Below are 19,884 nucleotides of genomic sequence, written 5' to 3' on the forward strand. Positions count from 1 at the left end.
CTGATATGAAAAGGCTCAGTATCCGAAACTCACTTTGAAATCAGATCTCGAGCCCAGTGAGGGAATTTAAATGCACTTATCAGGGGACAGTTATTGCACCAAGTGAGCTCTTTCTGCAGTGGCATTTGAAAAATATGCAGGGAACAGACAAAACGTAACGATGCACTTTTCTTTATTTTTCATCTATGCAGTTTTTCAAAGGTTAAACACATTTCAAATGTGTGCCAATATTGAATCTATTGAATCTATAGGGGAATCATATTTTATCTCCAGAGGCCTGACTTTGATTAATCTTGCTTAGGTCACAAACCAGAATGAATTACTGTAGATGTTTTGTTTTTTTTGTCAATAATCCATCCACATCAGGGAACTGCACAATTTGGGGGAAAAAATGGCTTGAGAGAGGCCAAGAACTGTATAGCAATGGTGTTTGATTGGCTCTGAATTGTTTTGCGCAGCACATTGTTTTGATAGGAAGCTTTTGACAGTGATCCATGCTGCTGTTACCCTTATAAAAATGTCCCACAGCAAACGCATAGCAAAGTGTAATAAAGCATAGTGAAAGCAAAGCAGCAGGGCATGGTAAAGCATATTAATACAAATGGCAAACCAGGGTAAACTATGGTAAATGCATAGTATAACCACGGCAAAAGCATGGCAAAACTGCAATAGAACAGGCAAACTTTTATATGGGTAGGCTCACAACTTTCATAATAAATATTATTATTATTATTATTATTATTATTATTATTATTATTATTATTATTATTATTAAGAGACTAAAACACATTAGCAGGTTATTTTGTAATAATGAATTGTATTACCCTACCCTGAATCTCAATCCTAACCTTAACATAATAATTATTAACAGTTATTACTGTGCAACAGAGAGAATTACATGTTATTACCACATTAACTAACTGGTTAATATAAACCGGGACCAATATATTAATTATCGAAATTGGATTTCAACTGGTTTGTGTTTTTAATGTAATGAAGTCGAACAACTCCTGCAAAATAGAAAGGCTGGAAGCCATTTGATTTCCTCTTAGAGTAAATGTATTACCTGCACTTCCAAACTAATGTCTCTTCTCTTTCACTAACCCCTCGTTTTGTTCGTCTCACAGCCATGGGAATCCCAGTCTTTCTGCAGTAGCTTTCCTTATGAGATAGTCTGCAGCGATTCTTGGGGCCAGTCCTTACTAAGTGCTACAGATGCTGGAGTATTACTGCTAGACGGTTAGTGTTTTTGCTTTTTGTAATTAGTGCTGGCGCAACTGTTCCTATATTTAAGAAGACGCAATTCTTTAAGACCTCCATTCTGGTGTGTCTCCCCTTTGTTTAGAAGGTAACTTGGTGGGGAAGTGGGGTTATTTTACTCTGGAGACATCTCTTTACTATGGTGTATCTATGGTAATAATTTATACATACGCAACTCAGAATGAAAGAATATTCAAACACATGTTCATCCCTGCCCCAATAACTACTGTGCTTTATAACAGTGCTGTATTTAAAAACGAAATCCAACTTGGACATGATTTACCAGTCTAGTTCATTGGCACTACATAATGATTTTCCTACATTCAGTGACTTGAGGCTGTAGGCCCACTTGAGTGGAAGGAATTAAGCTATGACTCAATATCTAATTAAAACAGGCCTATGGCTTATTAGTATCTGACTGGTAAAGATAAAAAAAATAATAATAATTCTAGTGAACCACACATACAATTGTACCACCAGTCTATGTATGTATCATCCATTTCAAGTATCTCACTGTGAAGATTCATAGAAGTTTCTCGTTATTTTCTCTCTGCTTTAGGCCTGGACCCCTCCATTTTAACAACTGGTAGGTGCCCTCTCTTTCTTTCTCTCTCCCTCTCGTTTAAACATGAATAAATATAATCCTTTTAAATCGTCACTGCTGCCAATGATGTACAATTGGTTCAGCTGGTATAGAAGAGTCTAACCGTCAACCCTTCCACTTGCAAACGCTCTGCCCCTAGTGGATGTCATTTGTAATTAAACTAATTATCTAATTGAAATCAGAGGTAGTCATTTTTATTTAACTGCTTGAATGGTGAGGGAGCAACATTGTTCAGTTCTAAGATTATACAAGGCAGATAAAAGGGGAAACTCGTGTCCAGTATATAAATAATAATAATAATAATAATAATAATAATAATAATAATAATAATAATAATAATATTTTATTATCAAGTGATGTAATTGGTGTGCTATTCCTAGATTCATGAACCTAGGAGCCTCTGCAGCCAAAGGTCAATTGTTTTGAAAGCGAAGCAAGTCCAGTAAGAGAATTAGTCAAGGAGGCATCACGATATCCGAGACAAAACTGAAGAAATTGGCTCGGTGGATTTGCTTCAGATCAGTAAAGCCATGGCAGGCAAGTCAAGGTGGAGAATCGGTAAACTTCAAGACAAACATAGAGGAAGAGAAACTAAAGAAAGACGCAGGAGCCAGTAGAGGAGAATGAAGAGAATCGATCTTCACAGGACAAACCTAAATAGTTGACGTGATATAAAGTAACAAACGACACAGTGTGCTTCGCACTTCTAACTCAGTACATATGGATTTGGGTTTGGAGAAATTTTAATTTTTACCTCAGAAAGACAACAGAGACAGCATATATAACTCAAGCATTTATAACTATCCCAGCAAAAGTTGCTTCTGAAAACATTCTTCAAGATGGAGTGTGAGGAAGTGGGGTGGGGAAGCATAGCAGCGTTGCACCGTGCACTGAAGCTTGTGCAACACTAATATGCTCCACCACCTCACTTCCTCACAAATCAGAAGCATAGTGAGCATGGCAAAGAATGACCTTAGCCAAAGAATCTTAAAGAACGCACCCAATAGGATATTAAACACATGCAAGAAATTCAATATTCTGAAAATGGGGGTGTTAGAGTGTCCTTTTAAAACAAGTGTATTGGGTAATTCAGTCGTCGTAATTCCTGGTCGTAGATCCAATCACATTTACCAATGACAATTTATGGAGATTTCACCCTTTTAGAAGAGAAACTTTCACAAAGCATCGCTGAGCTACTCCCTGGTGGAACTCTATGTGAAGTATATCTTGTCTTTGCTTTTCTTTTAAAATCCTAATGAATTCCTGTGCAGCCAAATATCCCTGTATGTTCAGTCACTGCATTTTTTAAATGAATCCCATAACCAGCATTAAATCACAAGCGTGCTATTATTTTAAAATGGGACATGTTTTAGCATCGGTAATAGTAATAAAAAAAAGCTTAAATTACTTTATGAATTAATATATGAAGGAAACACTAATGTATGATACAGATTTTATTCATATTGAACCCCCCCAACCGGAAAACATCATTAATTATTTTTTGAAGGATGACAAAAAGAATAGCAGCAGTTCTCTGGCTGAGCGATAAAATTACCCTTTATGAAAATGCCTGCCATGCCCTTCAACACAAAGCTGGTAATGTTGTTGGATCAGGGCTGTCAGTTTTTCGGCTCTCAAGTTGTCACTTAAGCCAGACAAAAATAACAAGCTTCAGAAGCATTTCCGTGAAGCTACAGTATGGCTCGAGTTGTTTTCAATGGGACCTTTCTCTCTACAATAAAGCAGCAGATATTGATTGCTCTGGCCTTTTAACCCACTGCTCAGTACTTTGGATTTTCAGTACATATAGATCAGAATGACAAACACAAGGGGGGTGGGTGTTTAGTTAGGTTGAGTGCCAGCATATTGTCAAAAACATTGATCAGCAATCTCCAAATCTACAGGCGTCCATCCCCTAATAGCTTAGATGTCTGTATGACATTTCTCCATACCTTTCAATGGATCTATCTTTAAAAATAAGTTAAAATTATGAATTCTGATACCGACATCATCATACGCCATGGAAAACATGGAGTAATAATCGTATTTTATCACATACAGGCTTTTTACTTGAATTTGCTGATAAAAATCATTTTTTTAAATAAAACGAAAATTGCACATAGTACTTTTCAAAAAACGAAACTACTGATGGGATGCAAACTAAAATCAGCTGATAAGAAGCCAGTACATTTAGAGAGTTTAATAAGCAGTTTTGTTCCAGTCTGTGGTGTGGTTCACAGCTTGATACAGTGCACATACAGCTGCGTTTTTAATTAAGTTTGCAGAACCGCGTGTTGAAATACAGATTCTCGTCAATATGTTCGCAGTTCAAAAAAGTAGAAATAGCGTCCAGGCTCGGACTGATTGCTTTGTCTTGTTTTTGTAGAGGGCCAGTCTCCTCCTGTACAAGTATTTGACAAAACCATGGCTGTAAAGCAGATGCACGTTCTTGAAGCTCAGGACCTTTTAATCACACGGACGGACAAAGGTAAGAAAACCATTATTTCCTCATACAGTGCATTGACCTGAACTGTTTCGCCACCTGTGTGCTACAGTAGGCTTCTACTGTTGGAGACTTAGACTTGTTATTTGTTCAGCCACTATACGCATCACTCCCATATTGCCTTAACCTTGTTAGGTAAATAAGTGTTTCTTGTTTGTTTACAGCGATTGCACAAAGCCACACGACTGTTCTGAGATATACAGAATTAAAATGTCTCCCCTTGAATACCGAATGGACTTGCACGATGCAGGTTTTTTCTATACAGTTTGCGTACTAAATTGAGATTTTGCACATGATTCTTGCATCAGATGATATTTTATACATGACAAATCAGCCTTGTATTTAGTAAAGTTGGTTAAAGGTTCAGGTTAGAAATGCTAAAAGAAACTTGAATTTTTGTATTGCTCCATTCAGCACTATTGAGTGTGTAATAGGCATGGATGATGCAGCTAAGGTTCGTATTAGAAATCTGGTTAGTATTGATCGTGAGGTTCAGATTCTTTGCATCACTAGTTTAATTGCAGAGTTCCTAATAAGTGCATCGCTTCACTGACAGTGTTCCGGATGGAATCCTGAATGTAGTTTTCAATTCCGAGAATCTTGCATGTAGGTTTTTTATTAGTACATATACACTTCAAAGTGCACATCAGAATGCTTTAAACAAGCATTCTCCACCATCAATTATAACTAATTACCCAGAAGCTGCGTTTGCATCTTGTTGTTTGGCTATCAGGAAGAGAGGAAGTAATTTGGTTTCATCTTCATGTCGGCTTCATGTATTTATGCACGAGGTGAATTCCTGCTTTTGTGTGGAATGAGGAACAGTTTGTCGGTATTCATTGTTCGATCAAAGAGCCATTAGACAAAATAGTATCATGGACCATCTTTAGTATCTTGACATTTTTATTAAATGAGTACCGAGGCGGAAACTTTGACTAATTTGTGTTTTTCTTTTTAATGTTTTTGATCAAACTCAACAGCATGTCATGCAGTACTTGAGTAATTCTTTTTATAAAGCTCTTCTGCCCTTCGGTATTTAAAATGTTTCATTTCCTTCCGTTTGCGGTCTCAAAAGATATTTAATTGGATAGGTCCACTGCATAGGTAAGATTTGGATCTGTTATTCTTTGTTACGAACATGCCTTACATCCAAAAGCACAATATTTCCCCATTTAACAACCAATCAGTGGAGAGTTTTTTTTTCTAGAACTTCATTGCCACTGTGATTCTTACTTTAATGTTAAGTTTATCTTTCATATTTTGACCTGTTCTCACTCTGAAGTAAATCTTGCCTCCACTCTCTTGCTTCCTGCTGTCCTAGTAACACTTCCTCATGCTTCTGTTGCCATGGGAACAATTCATAAGTGAGGAGAAACTCAGAGGGGATGGAACCAGATCTGCCTTGAATGTCACATCCTGTATAAAGAGACTGGATCAGAAAGAAATAGCCAAATTGAACATGACAGGGATATAAAATCAAAATACAAAGCGTTGTTTCTGAAAATAAGAAATTCAAAATGGTGACTAGACAGAATAAATATGAATAAAATCCAATTTGCCTTCTACTTTCCCTTCAATCTCAGCAGCGTCCTGCGGATCTGTTTGATGGTTATTTAAAATTACAAACCTGTGTTTGCGTCTTTTTATGCCCAACGCGGTTTTGCAATTACCTTGCCATAACATTTTTCATTGGAGTCACTGTCGATGTTGTGTTTTTTTCCATTGATCCACAGTGACAGTAAACATACAGCCGTTTTCACTATTCTCTCTTTTGAATTAGCTAATTGGAACAGAGCTGAACAGACATGTCAGCCTTTGATAATCCCTGTGTACTGGGATCCCCAGTGGGCTGATTAATGTAGCCCAGTGGGACATGATGAATAGTGATTAACAATACATTTGCTACCAGAATACGACAAAATAGCAGGCCGTCAAAAAGAACAGGAAGAAATTGAACAATACGGTTATACTTAGGAGTTTCTAATCATAGGTTTTATCAAACAAACACTGATGAAACAAACCAGAAAAAGAGAAAGAAGGAAAGATCTCTGGGCACTGGTGGATGATTCTTGTGCTTACTGGACACGGGTGTGTTTGGGTAGTTAGCTTGCAGACAGTAGCTCAAAGAATTCAACAACCTTTCTCAACCGTAACTCCTAATTCATAGTTATCGTCTTGGTTGTTTTAAATGAATTATTTCAGGTTATTGATGGTATAATGTGCACATCCATCAATGCAAATAGCACAATCCTCCCTTTGTCATCTCGTCACCCTGGCTCGGTCTGTGACAAAGTGACGTCACTGTCACCCAGTCGCCGGTTCCTGGAGACAGAACGTCCGTTTCCCCACGGCGGCAGGATGATTATGCCGTCTCATGCTTCAGGTAATAAGGGCAGAATTGCAGAAGCATACAGGCTTTTTAAGCAGCCCCTTGGGAACCATCACTAAAGCCTGTCTTCAAGGCTAGAATGTGACAAGAATTAAAATTCAAGGGGCAGCCTGCTTGCCAGAGAAAAAAAAATGCATCATTATCCCCTGGAATGAAACGGATAATAGCGAAGAAACGTTGTTTGTTGAATAGGAATTTAACCGGCTCATCAAAAAGAAAAGCTTTATCTATTGGCAACTGTTTATTTATGTTCTAAAACACGCCTTATTGTTGTAGGAATTACCCAAAGCCCAAAAGTGGAATTGGTAGCTCGAGAGATTGCTAATCTACTGCCCCTGCTCTGAAAGGACATGATAAATTGACTGCCAGGAGTTTATAACAATAACCACCCAGTAATACAGTAGCATTGTGTTTGAGGCGCAGGCTGCTGTTATGTGCTTACTGCAGCATCCAATAATAAACGAAAAGAAAAACCAAAGCTATAAAGGCTCTAGGTCCCAGGTCCCCTGCAGGCTCTCACAAGTCATTTGCTGCCTTGATAAAAAGTACAACTTTTTTTTTTTCTTTCAAAAAAAGATTAAGAACGGCTTTTGCACAAGGAATAATAATTCCGTCTGCAATAACTGTATTCATGATGCATTAACACACGCTGAAAGGCATTCATGTAGAACTGCAATGCGCATACCAACACACCAATGCTTTATGAATATGGCTTTTAATGTTACAGAACTAAAAAAAAAAAAACAATACACCTTACTGTGGATGCTCTCCTATATAATTACCCCCCCCCCCCCCCCGTTTCCTATTAAAGATAGCAGGGGCAAATGGTGTTACAGTGTGTGCCTTGATGGGCTGAATAGCCTCCTCATTTTCCCTGACATTTCTTATAAATGTAAATGTTACAAACACATGTATTGATTTCAACTTGATAAAAATAAATGGTGCAAACTTTTCACTGGAGTAAAATCTTAGTCTGATGTGTGTATTGTAGTCGACTCATAGTCAGCAACATGTATAGGCTTTGCTGATTCAGCCTATATGTATTTTTTTTTTTTTTTGATAGAATATTTTATATTACAGTCGTACAGTATTCAAAATGTTAACCTCCTTTCTATTCAATGATGAAAATGTGGCAGGTTTGCTATGAATATTTGCCGTGTCTTTCTTTGGGGGGGGGTAATTTTGTAAATTGAAATGCTACAGCTGGGTTTGTAGAGGCAGTGAATGACGTGCCAGTCTCGTGAGCATTGCATCTTGAATTCTGCACACGAGTAACTGCTGCCTCAGGAAGCACAAAACACTTTGTAAATGGTGCCTGGTTTGCATTGAAATAAAAGCAACAAACAGCTTGAGCGATAGTGGGGCACTCATAGCCTGGGATGGGTCGCCCGGCTACTCTTAGGGGAATGCATTAAATATTATAACAGTGCTGTTCCTATTCTGCTAATTGTGGGTTGCAACAGCCTTCCCCAGACTAAATAAAAGCTTTGCAATGAACAATCTATAGCTTGTAGCTGTTTAAAATGAAAATATTATGGAAAGAAACACAGGGTAATAGGCGCTAATTGATGCCTCAGTGTCCTAAGTGAGATTACTGGAGCAGATAATTGCTTACATTGTACTTGTGCAGAGATTGTTTGATTGCAAAAGGACCAAGTTAAAGCTATTTTTATTTTATAGTGGTAAATATAATAGCAAGGTCTGGTTGGGCATTACAGGAGGTGTGTGTGTGTGTGTTTCTTCTTTTAGTTATGTGCACATCATAAGACGTAATAGAGATTGCACCCCAAAACCCAGACTCTAATATCTTAGGCACAGTTGAAACACTATTAGAGATATTTTACTCTCTGCATCTCCAACAGACCATTGAGTCTCTGGTATCCGTCATCTAGGAGAGTATGGTTGTGATCCATAAAGGAGACCAGAAGCTTTGCCTTATTAAAGCTTATTGTGCTACATGAAGAAGCCCATCATTCTGCTAACCACGCTGGAAATGTTCTGTTGAAAGCAGTTCTGTTGAAAACAGTCTGGTCTCAAAGCACCGCTTGCAAGAACACTGTGCATATGTTTATATTGTATTTCCAAATGCTGACATGAATTCAGTCACACACCATGGAACTACATAGTCCCAGTTTGAAACTAATTATGGAAGTACATGCATCTGTTAAATGCAGAAGCAAGCCCCCTAATCTCCCCCCCACCCCCCCTCAACTGTCCATTTCGACCCAAGGGAAGATTTAATTACTGAAGGTGCCTGCTTATCAAAATGAAAAAGGAGCTCCCAAAGAAATCCCACCCCAGTCCTGTGTGGCGTTGCACAGTGAAGTATACAGGCTGCTTGGTTTGCAGCATCTCCAAATGGACTAATGAGTTAAACAGAATGCATTTCCTCGCGCTCGGCTTATCCACCTGATATTTCCCTTCAAATGAACTCTCTCACCAGGCCTTCCCAGTGAGTTCTGAAGGTTGACAGCTGTGTTAATAAGCTCCATTTGAGAAAGAAAAAAATAGCCCAGTTTTGCCGTTGTAAGACTTCTCAATGAAAAAAGGAATACTGAATGGACGGAGTGCAGCAATAATGAATGGAATAGTTTTCTGAGGAAGCATGACTTGAAGTCTGATTGATTGTGTTTGTGTGTCTTGCATCCATGGCAACAGCAAAGAGGGCTTGCTCCACAGATTTAAAAATATATACAAGACATCCAAACAGCCTCGGCTATGGGGCATCAATTACAATCACAAGCAGACCCATAAGGACGTTGATACATGTAGTAAATGCAGTATCTTCTTATCAGTGCATTTTAATGGTCTATTATCACCATGCATTTATACGGTGATAGGAGTAAAGTGAAAGCTCTCCAGTGTTATGTTTTAGAACAAGTAAGCAATTTTTAAGTTTAAGCCAGTCACATGTTTGACAGGGTTGAGGGTCTTTGAGATAACCTGGTCTGCTGTGGACCTGATTACTAGAACTGAATGGAGCTTTATAAAGTAGAATGAATAAGTAACGCAGTCGCCCATTCCCAAGATAACTATGTTCTTGATTACATGTGTAATGACCTTGAATAAGGTGGTTTGTAAAAGCCTGTGTAAAACAGTCATAGATGAGGCACCTGTGGCGACTCTTAGGTTCATGTTCAATGCACTCAATTAATTCATTGATCATAAACTTGTTTTAAAGAGTGACCATTTATACTTGCACCATTTTGTAGCCCCCAGGAAGTATAAATGTATGCATCGGTTTTGGTATATTGATATGAAAGAGACAGCCGAGGTTTATGAAAATGCATTGCAATTAAAAGATGCAGCGTAGCTTCCTCAGTCTTCACTTGACTGATGCTAATATTAGACACTGACATTTGACAGTGATTATTTCTTGACAGGGAAAGACGCCCGTCTCTTTGTCTTCAGACTGAGTGCCATCAAGAAAGGGTTGGAAGACAAACAGTTAGTGAGAAGCAAGTATGACAGCAGAGAAAACAAACTTGAAAAAACAAAAGGTAAGACGCTTCATTCTGCTTTAAAAAAACAAACTGTAACTTGAGTGATACCGAAAAGGGGGAGCCATGACACACTTACTGCTTTTAGGAATATATTTATGTTTTTGATTTCGTTCTGATGGACAATTGCAGACAACAGTCACAATTTATCTTTACATCTATATATGTACGTGTACAAAGAAATAAAAAACCAGACAGCTCTATATCCATGGAGAATTAGGATCCAACAGGATACTCATCAGTCACTAGAAATAATGACAAAGACATCAATTAACAAATTATTAAAACAGTGTTTATCAGTTACTTTTCTTCTTCGTTATGTATGTAATATATATATATATATATATATAAAATATAATGTGTATATTTTTATCTTTATTAATATAAACTATCCAGGACAGGTTTATTACTTGGACCTCTAATGAATTTTAGCCACACAAAGGACCTCCTACAGCACAGTGAGAGAAGAGAAAAGAGAATGCAATCCACCATAGGTCAGATTCAGCAATCATATTTTTAAACTAGGGAAATATAAATCCTTCAAGCAATAAAAAGAGTGAGTATGGGCCAGTATTTAATAAGACAGGATTACAGTACCATGTCACCAGCACAGCCTCTTGAACTATCCATCAACGACTAAACAAACAGTACTAATCGTTAACCCAAGTCGTATTTATCTATTTAGGTTAAAAAAATAATAATTTTAAATTAGTTACAATATCTACCTGTTAAAATATAATGCCGGTGTCCCACTTTCCCATTACTTCAGTAATGAGCGATGAACACATGTTGAAAATGGATTGGTCGGTATTAGTCACTGTTTCCTATACCATCCCATATTAATTTAGCAGCTGCATTCCCTCAGTAGGCCTGCAGCAGTATTTACAAACAAACACTGGCCTCTTGCCAGCCCGGTTGCCAGCCCTCTGAGGGAAAACTTGACTGGCGAGGCCACAGTATTGATTTGTTTGGGTATCACTACAGCAAAGATAAGCCTCTGCTGAATAATTCAATTAGTTTTATTTCGCAAAAAAAAAAATTCTCTTTTTATTACACAAGATAATCTCAATAAATGAAGAGGGTGTCATTTTCTTTGTGACTGCAGTGATGCTAATGTTCCATTAGCATAGCAGAGAACTGAAATACCTCTCTGCCCCTTCCTCTAAAATCACATTTTTTTTTAATTTAAACATATTGTCAGCAATTGTAGTGCATACTAAATATACACAATTGAAATCTCATTTTAGCCTCAAATATGGAGATGAGGAATACAGTATCTTTATCCTCTGCATCACACTTGGAAACTCAGTGAAGGTCTGCTGTCGACAGCTGTAATAAGAAGCGGATGTCCGTGTCACAGTAAATGTAATGTCGCCCCTCTGCAGGCTGCCATTTGTATTGCATTAATACACACCACAGCTCCGAGTTACGGATCGTAGTGGCCATTCGGAACAAACTGCTCCTCATTACCAGGAAGCAGAATCGACCAGACAGCCTAACCAACATCGCCATGGCAACGACACCCACAGAGTCACCTGTCGAGGAGTTCCAGTACATCAGGGTAAAACGCACATTTCATCAATGTCCTGGTTTGGATTTTTATTTATTTATTTTTTTTCACAATGAAGTGTTTTTCATTCAATCTGTATTAGATGCCATCACAGCTGCCATTGTACAGCTTCCTTCCCGAATGACTGAAAATGTCACTGCGATTGGTGTTAAAACAATCAACTGCAAAGCATGTTGCAAGACGTGTGCCAACGCACATATTTACTTACAAAATCCAGCATAGCAAACTACTGTCATTTAACATGTAAATACAGGGACTCATCTGAAGCACTGCAAATCAAATGGCTGTTCTTCAATCAATCTGCAAAGGAGTGACACATCAGGTTTCTGGGTTGCAGGAGATATGTCTATGCGATGCCCCTGTGGTGATGGCCCTTGTAGATGGTCCTACAGGAGAGAATGACAACAACATCTGCGTGGCCTACCGACATCAGTTCGACTTGATAAACGAGAGCACGGGCGAGTCATACAGGTTGCATCACGTGGAAGCTAGCAGGGTAAGTTCAGTCACTAATCAGAGAGATAGAAACAACAGGCACTCCATGTGTGAAAATGTTGTGCTTTAAACTTCTAAAAATGCATTTTACCATGTGTGGCTATGCCTTCATTTCCTCTTGCTATTTTAAATTAATTGAATCCTATTAAAGTCATCAATTAAAATGAGACACTCATTTGCCTATCTTGACAGTTTTCCAAGATTTCCAGTTACAGTGGTTGGATTTCATATGCACAAATACAAACTACAGAAGCAAAGGGGTGTTCGAACAAACTGACAGTCATTTATATCCTGTTATGATTCTAATAGCCACTACTGTATATCCACTTTGTCATCCATCATATTATTGTTTCAGGTCAATTTTGTGGCTGCAATAGATGTGTATGAAGACGGAGAAGCAGGCTTATTGCTGTGTTATAACTGTGAGTATTACATTACATTTCCACATTCCTGAGCATGAGCTGCAGAGAGTGGCCGCTTCCTCAGTACAAGGCAAAAAAAACCAAAACACACAGTGCTTAACTCCTGAATAGAGCTAAACCACTGCACTTCATTCAGGTCCTTTATTTTTAAATGAAAACTTACTTTTTTCACGTCAAGCCCTCTTGATCAGTGACGAGTCACTTGTATCAGACTGACACAAGAAATCATTTACATTATTGGCGACGGTTTTTAGAGTTTGGATCGACTTGACACTTGAAAAGGGGCTGCACTGGGCCTGCCGGCTCTGGTCGAAACTATTTATGGCTCAACTGCTGCTGGTGGCCAAGCAGTCAAAGCCAATCCGGAGAGGGATTAATAAAAAAGTTCCAGTCTGCATCCTGCCGTTAGTTATTTATAATTACATAAGGTCAAGGAGAAGTCCTCAGGTTCTCTCCAGCACACAATGTTATCATTTCGACAGCACTGACCTTGGTATCCATGAAGTTGATCTTGTTACCAGTTACCAGGTTACCTGGAGGTAAATGGATTAGTATCTAGACTGTGCGATTCGCTGTGATTTGCAAGTTTAAAATATACTATGTTCACAATATGTCCTTGGAGGATTTCAGTACATCTGATACTAACCTGATGAATTTGTTCATTATACTAATCACTTAAACAGAACTAACTCTACTGTATTATTGTGAATTGTAAACTTGGTTGCTGTTCTGCAAGGAACATCGCCCCTAACCAACACGTCATCAGTAAGCGCATAAAGGCTCCGTGTGTTATTCTTCCATGCCGCTTCTTTTGTTTCGGCCGCTCAGTCAAGCGCTGGGAAACCGAAACGGGAGTCAACTGCTTAGAGCCTGGAGGAAGGGCTGCCCTCAGCCACGGATTCCCTGAGGTTTCCCCCTAAAAAATAAAAAAAATATGTGACTAGGGGTTTTTCCTTAACTGAGTGCTGAGCGGTTCGTATTTAGTTCTGCGGGGTGAGTGGTCGGGCTGGAGAGGCTGGGCACTCTGGGGGACGGGACGTGTCTCAGCTGCTCATTTTCATTAATTTTTCAATATTTGGGGGGTAGTTGGCAGTGCGCCACTGTGGGGTGCGTTAATCATTTATTATTATTTTCCATTTATGGTTTGGCGGCCTCGTCTTTTTGGGGAGGAAGTGGCCCATAGCCACTTCCTATCTGCGGCACTGGGTTGCATGTAACCGTTCATGTTTTTCCATCCGGCGTCAGGCCTCCGGCCAAAATTATTTTTCACTCGGGCCCAGAGCACCCATCACAGTCATTAAATCATCAAGCAATTGCAATCATTCATTCATTCACTGCAGATTCTCCCAGCTGAATTGACCGTTACTTCAAAACCTGAGATCTGCTGAACATAAGGGAAAGTATACGCTTGAAAGTCAGAGAACGTGTTCATACTTATCATTGGCACATTAGAGAATGGCATTTATTTGCTGATAACTAAAGGTCTCCGCTTCTTGTGTGCTGGAGCGTCAGTGTTATCTCACGCAGGGGTTAAGGTCTGGCAAACAATAGCCTGGGATTGTTTTACATCTTGAATGCTGGTACGATAGACGGGAGCATTAATAGCACTGTCACAATCTGGCAGGCATTCAGACAATCAAGTATCTGGATATTGATGTCACCACCCTGCAAACAGTGTATTGTATTTACTGGTGTAATTTTCTTGCTATGATATTTCTTGATAACACTGTTTTGTATAGCAAATGTAGGGAACAGTCTAAGAATGCATAGCACCTATAGAGGACAACAAAGACATTAACAGGCAAAGCAATGTAGTTTTTTCTAGGTAAAATAAACTGAGAAGCAATTTTAGCAAAGTTTGAAGCAGTTTCCAAGCAAGAAAAAAAAAAAAAACATTCGTGAAAAGCTTTTTAATTGAAAATGTCCTTCTTAGATGAACACATCCCATATTTAAAAGGTCAGCCAAGTTGTTGGTTTGGCGCCAATTGAACCAATAACCAGATTAAGAGTGATGTACAGCTGCACTAAGTGTCCACTGCTTTCAGTAGATACACAGCCTTGAAGTTTGAAACCTGCTAAAAGAGAAAAACAACAACCCAAAGTCACTTGCATGCTTGATGTTATTTTTATGACACTGTTTAATTGAAAGCACTTTGTTTTGCAGATGCCTGTTCCTACAAGAAAGTTTGCCCTTTCAATGGAGCAACCCCTATGATCCAGTCATCTGCTTCCGATTTCCACTTCAGCTGGAATCAAGTTCCTAATTCCATCGGTAGGCCTATCTTTACTATACATTATCTCACAGCTGGGCATAGATGCCGATGGCCGTGTAAGCAGTGGTTCCAACATCAAATTGTGACATCAGAATTGAGGCCATTGAGCATCACAGATATATCATAAGGGATGGAGAGGTCCATTGAGCATCACAGATATATCATAAGGGATGGAGAGGTCCATTGAGCATCACAGATATATCATAAGGAATGGAGAGGTCCATTGAGCATCACAGATATATCTTAAGGGATGGAGATGTCCAATATCTTTTGACAGCAACTGACTGCATTGCCTGAACTTACTTGAAATTGAATTCTTTTTTTTTTTTTGTTTGTTTCCAGTGTGTGCTTTCCCTTACATCCTGGCTTTTACTACGGACTCCATCGAGATCCGATTAGTGGTGAATGGAAATCTAGTCCACACCGCTGTAGTGCCTGAACTTCAACTTGTCGCTTCGAGAGTAAGAAAAACAAGACCTAAAACCTTAGTTTGCATCTCTATACACAGGAAGACAGGCTGTCTTTAAAATTGAACCTATGGGTGTGCATGCAGCTGAAACTGGAACTGGAACCATATCGAATTTGGTCAATTAAATAATTTAACCTACAAAACTTTGAATTTATCATTGGGTGGGTATGGAAACATGCAAACAGGATACTTTATATCCTATATTTAAAAATATATTCCCTGTTTAGTATCTAATTATGCATTCTCTATTTTAAATGATAATAAACACAGATTAAGTTAAAAGGTTATGTTTTTCCCCCGGGGCCAGTGCTGGTATGGCAGCTGGGATGTTATTAACAAAGTCAGGTTTCTCAATATCATTAAATAAAATACCTAACACCACACTGTGCCATTCCAGTCGGATATCTACTTCACCTCCTCCGCAGCAGTGAATTCTGCCTCCAATAGCAGTTCGAAGGAGCCCAGTTCACACAGCTCTCCACAGACTCCCACAGGCTACGAGATGCCCACCTTCCCCTCACCTTTAGGAGACGGTAAGCTTGCCACCTTCTGTCTAAAATACAGTAAAAGAGATGCTTGTTGCGAGGTAAACTGTAGGCTGCTATCCCATTGTATCGCATAGCCTGTTATGTGTCGAGGGATACTTTTAAAACAGAACATCCGTGCATGCCCCCCCACCCCACCCCCATTCAGCTCAGCTTAGGAGTTTCCCTAATGTTTCAAAACTGTGTTACATTGTTTCGGATCTCTGAAAAGACGTAAATGATCTATGTTACATTCAGGAAATCCTGTATTTACAGCTATGGCCAAATAATAGTACAGTATTTTATGTTAGATTTTCACATTTTTTATTTTGTTCAGTTTTTCTTAAAATATATATGGAAAACTACAAAGCGGTATGTAATTCAATATGTTAACGTAACATTATTCAGCAGGTTTTATTGGACTTTATGAAGCAAAATGAGTCGGTTCTATAGGGTGATGTGGTTGAAGCTGAATCGTGCATTCAGATACACGGATGTCTTATCCAGGGTAGAAGCTGTCCCTGCCTTTGCTGCTCCCCTGCATTTACTTTAAAAATTACATTTTAAAGAGGACAGAGGACTTGAGTCTTCAGTTCCCAACTCTACATAATACTAGACAGGCCCTTAGCACCTGGAATTCCTGAGACAAAGTGCTGTGAGTGCTGTGGTCGGCTATTGACAGCAATCGCAGCAGCATGACAATTTGTGTTGCTCATGCGAAGGAACTCACTGGAGGCACGTTTGCACACGTGTTCTAAGAGGTGACGGTGAGTAAAATAACCAATATGTGCTATTTAGGGGAATGTAAATATGCTATGTATGATCATTTTTGTTAAATACAATAACTTTGAGGTTTTGGGTTCGTCTTTGTATTTTTATAACTGTCACTCAGCCTGCACCAAGCGCCAGGGTATCGGATCAGGCCCGCCAAACGAAACGAGTTTGACACCCCTGCTCTAGAGTCTGCAGGAATGCCTTTTTTCTGCAGCGTTCGGATGTGTTCTCTCAATTGAAATGCAGACACTGATGCTTGGGGCTGGCAGTCTGGAAGTGTAGAGAGGGGGTGGGGCGGAATCAGCGATCACGGCATTGAAATGCAGGAGGTGGAGTCATGCAGATGGCATTTCTTCTCAGCTGGGCAGCACAGAATGGAAACTCAGCGCAGGGAATAGGGGGAGCATGAGTAGACAGTGGATTGGACAATCTGAAATGCAGGATAAATATTGAGCCAGGAAAGGCAATGATTACAATAGAGTACTCGGCTCAGGCTCAGGTCTAGCCCTTAAATGCAGTGCAGGCAAGGGACTGAGACAGAGTGCAAACATAAACTGAAAATCAGCTATAGGGAGCAGAGATGCAAGAATGCAAAGCTTCTTTAAAGTGCTGAACCAACAAAACAGTGGTGCTTCGATGTGTGTCTGAATATCATGGTTCAGGGGGTCGACAGCAGCTCTAGCAGCACCAGTACATTTCAGGTGCCCAGGAGGTGAGAAATCAAACAGCAGAGACACACAATTGTTACAACATTGAAATAAAAAATAATAATAATAATCTCGCCACAAAAGCTTAACTCGAAAGAGCATCCTTTGCTAGCTTTTAATAACAAGCTGACACTGTCAAGGTAAATACCAAGTCAAAGTTTTGCCTGATTTAGTTTAATCCCAGACCAGAGGGATCCAGCCAGAATTAAAGCATTACTCGTGGACAGAAATGAAGAAAAGCATAAGGCTCCGTAATTGAATTCTCTTTGATTCATTACGAGCCAGCTGTTGATTTATGAGAGGCTTCCTTTGAAAGGAGATGAAGTTGCAGGAGGTTTTTATTGAGAAAGTCAGAGTCAACCATCTGGAGAGCTACTACTGCTTTCTACACCGGTGATACTATTCATATAATGTCCAAAAGAAACCCCAGAGATATATATTGAAAAAATGGAAGGCTATGCTTGGAGGCAAGCGGTTGCCTTGCTGTAGTATAATTAGGGCTTCTGTTTTTATTAATTGTATTTTTCGGTGCTTATTTTTAGCTGTCAGCAACAAGACACAAGGTAGTTATACTGCATCAGCAAGGTCTTTCCCAGGCAGAAATTTCAAGGCAGACAGGGGTTTCCAGATGTGCTGTCCAAGCTCTTTTGAAGAAGCACAAAGAAACGGGCAACGTTGAGGACCGTAGACGCAGTGGTCGGCCAAGGAAACTTACTGCAGCAGATGAAAGATACATCATGCTTACTTCCCTTCGCAATCGGATGCCCAGCAGTGCCATCAGCTCAGAATTGGCAGAAAACAGTGGGACCCTGGTACACCCATCTACTGTCCGGAGAAGTCTGGTCAGAAGTGGCCTTCATGAAAGACTTGCAGCCAAATTTTTGATGCTGTTTTGAAGGCAAAGGGTGGTCACACCAAATATTGATTTGATGTAGATTTTTCTTCTGTTCACTCACTTTGCATTTTGTTAATTGATAAATATAAACTATTAACATGTCTATTTTTGAAAGCATTCTTACTTTACAGCATTTTTTCACACCTGCCTAAAACTTTTGCACAGTACTTGCATACTTAAGTTGTACCTTCTTTCCATTGCTGTCTTTCACAACGAAATCCCTATGGTCACGGGCACATTCTTCTGGGGTTTTTGTGTGTAGGCATTATTTTACATTTCACAATTCTGTTTTAAATCCTACGTATCTTAACTGTAATACAGCTTTAAATCCTGTTAACAAGCCTCCATTCCTGATTGTAATCTTGCTTTAAATCTCACAAGTGTAGTCTCCAATAGAAATGTAGGAATGTGCTGTCACTCAGTAGTTGGGGCAGGTTTAAAGTATTCAGAACGAATCAATGATATGTACAAGTCAGGAAGGCGGGGCATTGCCCAGCAGCACTCGGAAATGTATTTATTATTATTTTTGTAGTAGGTTTTATTTTTTAATGGGAAAAGGGTAAAGTCAACGTGAATTGATGAACCATTTCCACAGTTTTTCCGGTGTTTTCCAGTGTTTATTGGCTATCCACCGATTTTCTTTTTTTGTATCGGGGGTGTTTTATCGGGTTTTCTCGGTTAAAACCGAAAATCAGAAGCCCGAAATACAAAATATTTTCTTATATTTTTAAACTTAAACAGTTCAAAAACACATATTACTCAAATAAATCAAATAATGGTATTCCCCTAAACCAGCGATACTCACTCACTTGTAGAGAATAGATGTTGTCTTTTGTGTGGCAGTAGTCTAGCAAATAATGACCTCTGTGTTGAACATTAATAGAACTTACTGGAAATATCCTAAAGTGGGGATGAGTGAGTTTCAGGTTCCTCTGTAACAAAAAAGCAAGCCTACATCACAATTGGCACTGGATTACAAAATTTACATCTTGCCATGATTGGATAATAATTATATTGTGATTTTTTTTAATTTTTTTATTTTTTTCAGCAGGATATAGTGATTATTATCATTACACAGCTGTGTACCCACATTTTACTGTTTTCAGTGGTTAGTGTTGGGTATTTGTCTTTGAGAACTGGCTTGCCCGACACCTGTTAATTCTGAAGAGATAGATGTTCGGCTAATTTGCCGCCTTGCTTGTAGCGAAGTAAACAACAACGGAGGTATTGATTTCCTGCTAAGCATATGCTACGGCGAGGGGCGTGCATACAGATGCAGCCTAAAATGTCTGATTGTGAAAAAGACTTCATATTTCCTTTCCTCTTTGTTCAGAGAAATAAAGCCAGATTCGATCTCATAACAGCAAGGACATGCTACACTAAAGTACTGTCACACTGTGCAGGCTACAGTTGAGACAAACAGAACAGTGAACAAGATCTGAGTACTCAGAGTAACGATAGTACTTTAGAAAAAAAAGCTCTACTGTAATGTATAAATA

General features: G+C 39.1%; 1 protein-coding gene and 1 long non-coding RNA gene across 6 annotated transcripts in view; one reads left to right on the top strand and one right to left on the bottom strand.

Moving 5' to 3' along the window:
* LOC117964710 (GTPase-activating Rap/Ran-GAP domain-like protein 3) overlaps positions 1–19,884 on the top strand; it is a 112,814-nt gene that overhangs the window by 81,027 nt on the left and 11,903 nt on the right. For 4 of the 5 annotated variants that reach the window (XM_058986903.1, XM_058986905.1, XM_058986904.1 and 1 more), the window contains 10 exons: positions 1,128–1,239; positions 1,820–1,846; positions 4,251–4,352; positions 10,140–10,256; positions 11,642–11,817; positions 12,164–12,322; positions 12,677–12,743; positions 14,908–15,015; positions 15,359–15,477; positions 15,883–16,018. In XM_058986903.1, coding sequence (XP_058842886.1) covers positions 1,128–1,239; positions 1,820–1,846; positions 4,251–4,352; positions 10,140–10,256; positions 11,642–11,817; positions 12,164–12,322; positions 12,677–12,743; positions 14,908–15,015; positions 15,359–15,477; positions 15,883–16,018 — 1,123 coding nt within the window. Of the gene's footprint in view, positions 1–1,127; positions 1,240–1,819; positions 1,847–4,250; positions 4,353–10,139; positions 10,257–11,641; positions 11,818–12,163; positions 12,323–12,676; positions 12,744–14,907; positions 15,016–15,358; positions 15,478–15,882; positions 16,019–18,032; positions 18,327–19,884 lie in introns of those variants that run through there. The other variant, XM_058986908.1, reaches the window with a different exon arrangement.
* The window catches only part of LOC131697523 (uncharacterized), a 31,902-nt gene continuing 27,968 nt past the window's right edge, over positions 15,951–19,884 (bottom strand). The window contains exon 3 of the long non-coding RNA XR_009307341.1: positions 15,951–16,038. This is a non-coding gene — a long non-coding RNA (uncharacterized LOC131697523). The remainder of the gene's footprint in view (positions 16,039–19,884) is intronic.

The sequence above is a fragment of the Acipenser ruthenus genome, chromosome 15 (assembly GCF_902713425.1).
Source record: "Acipenser ruthenus chromosome 15, fAciRut3.2 maternal haplotype, whole genome shotgun sequence".
In the NCBI taxonomy this organism is placed as follows: domain Eukaryota; kingdom Metazoa; phylum Chordata; class Actinopteri; order Acipenseriformes; family Acipenseridae; genus Acipenser; species Acipenser ruthenus.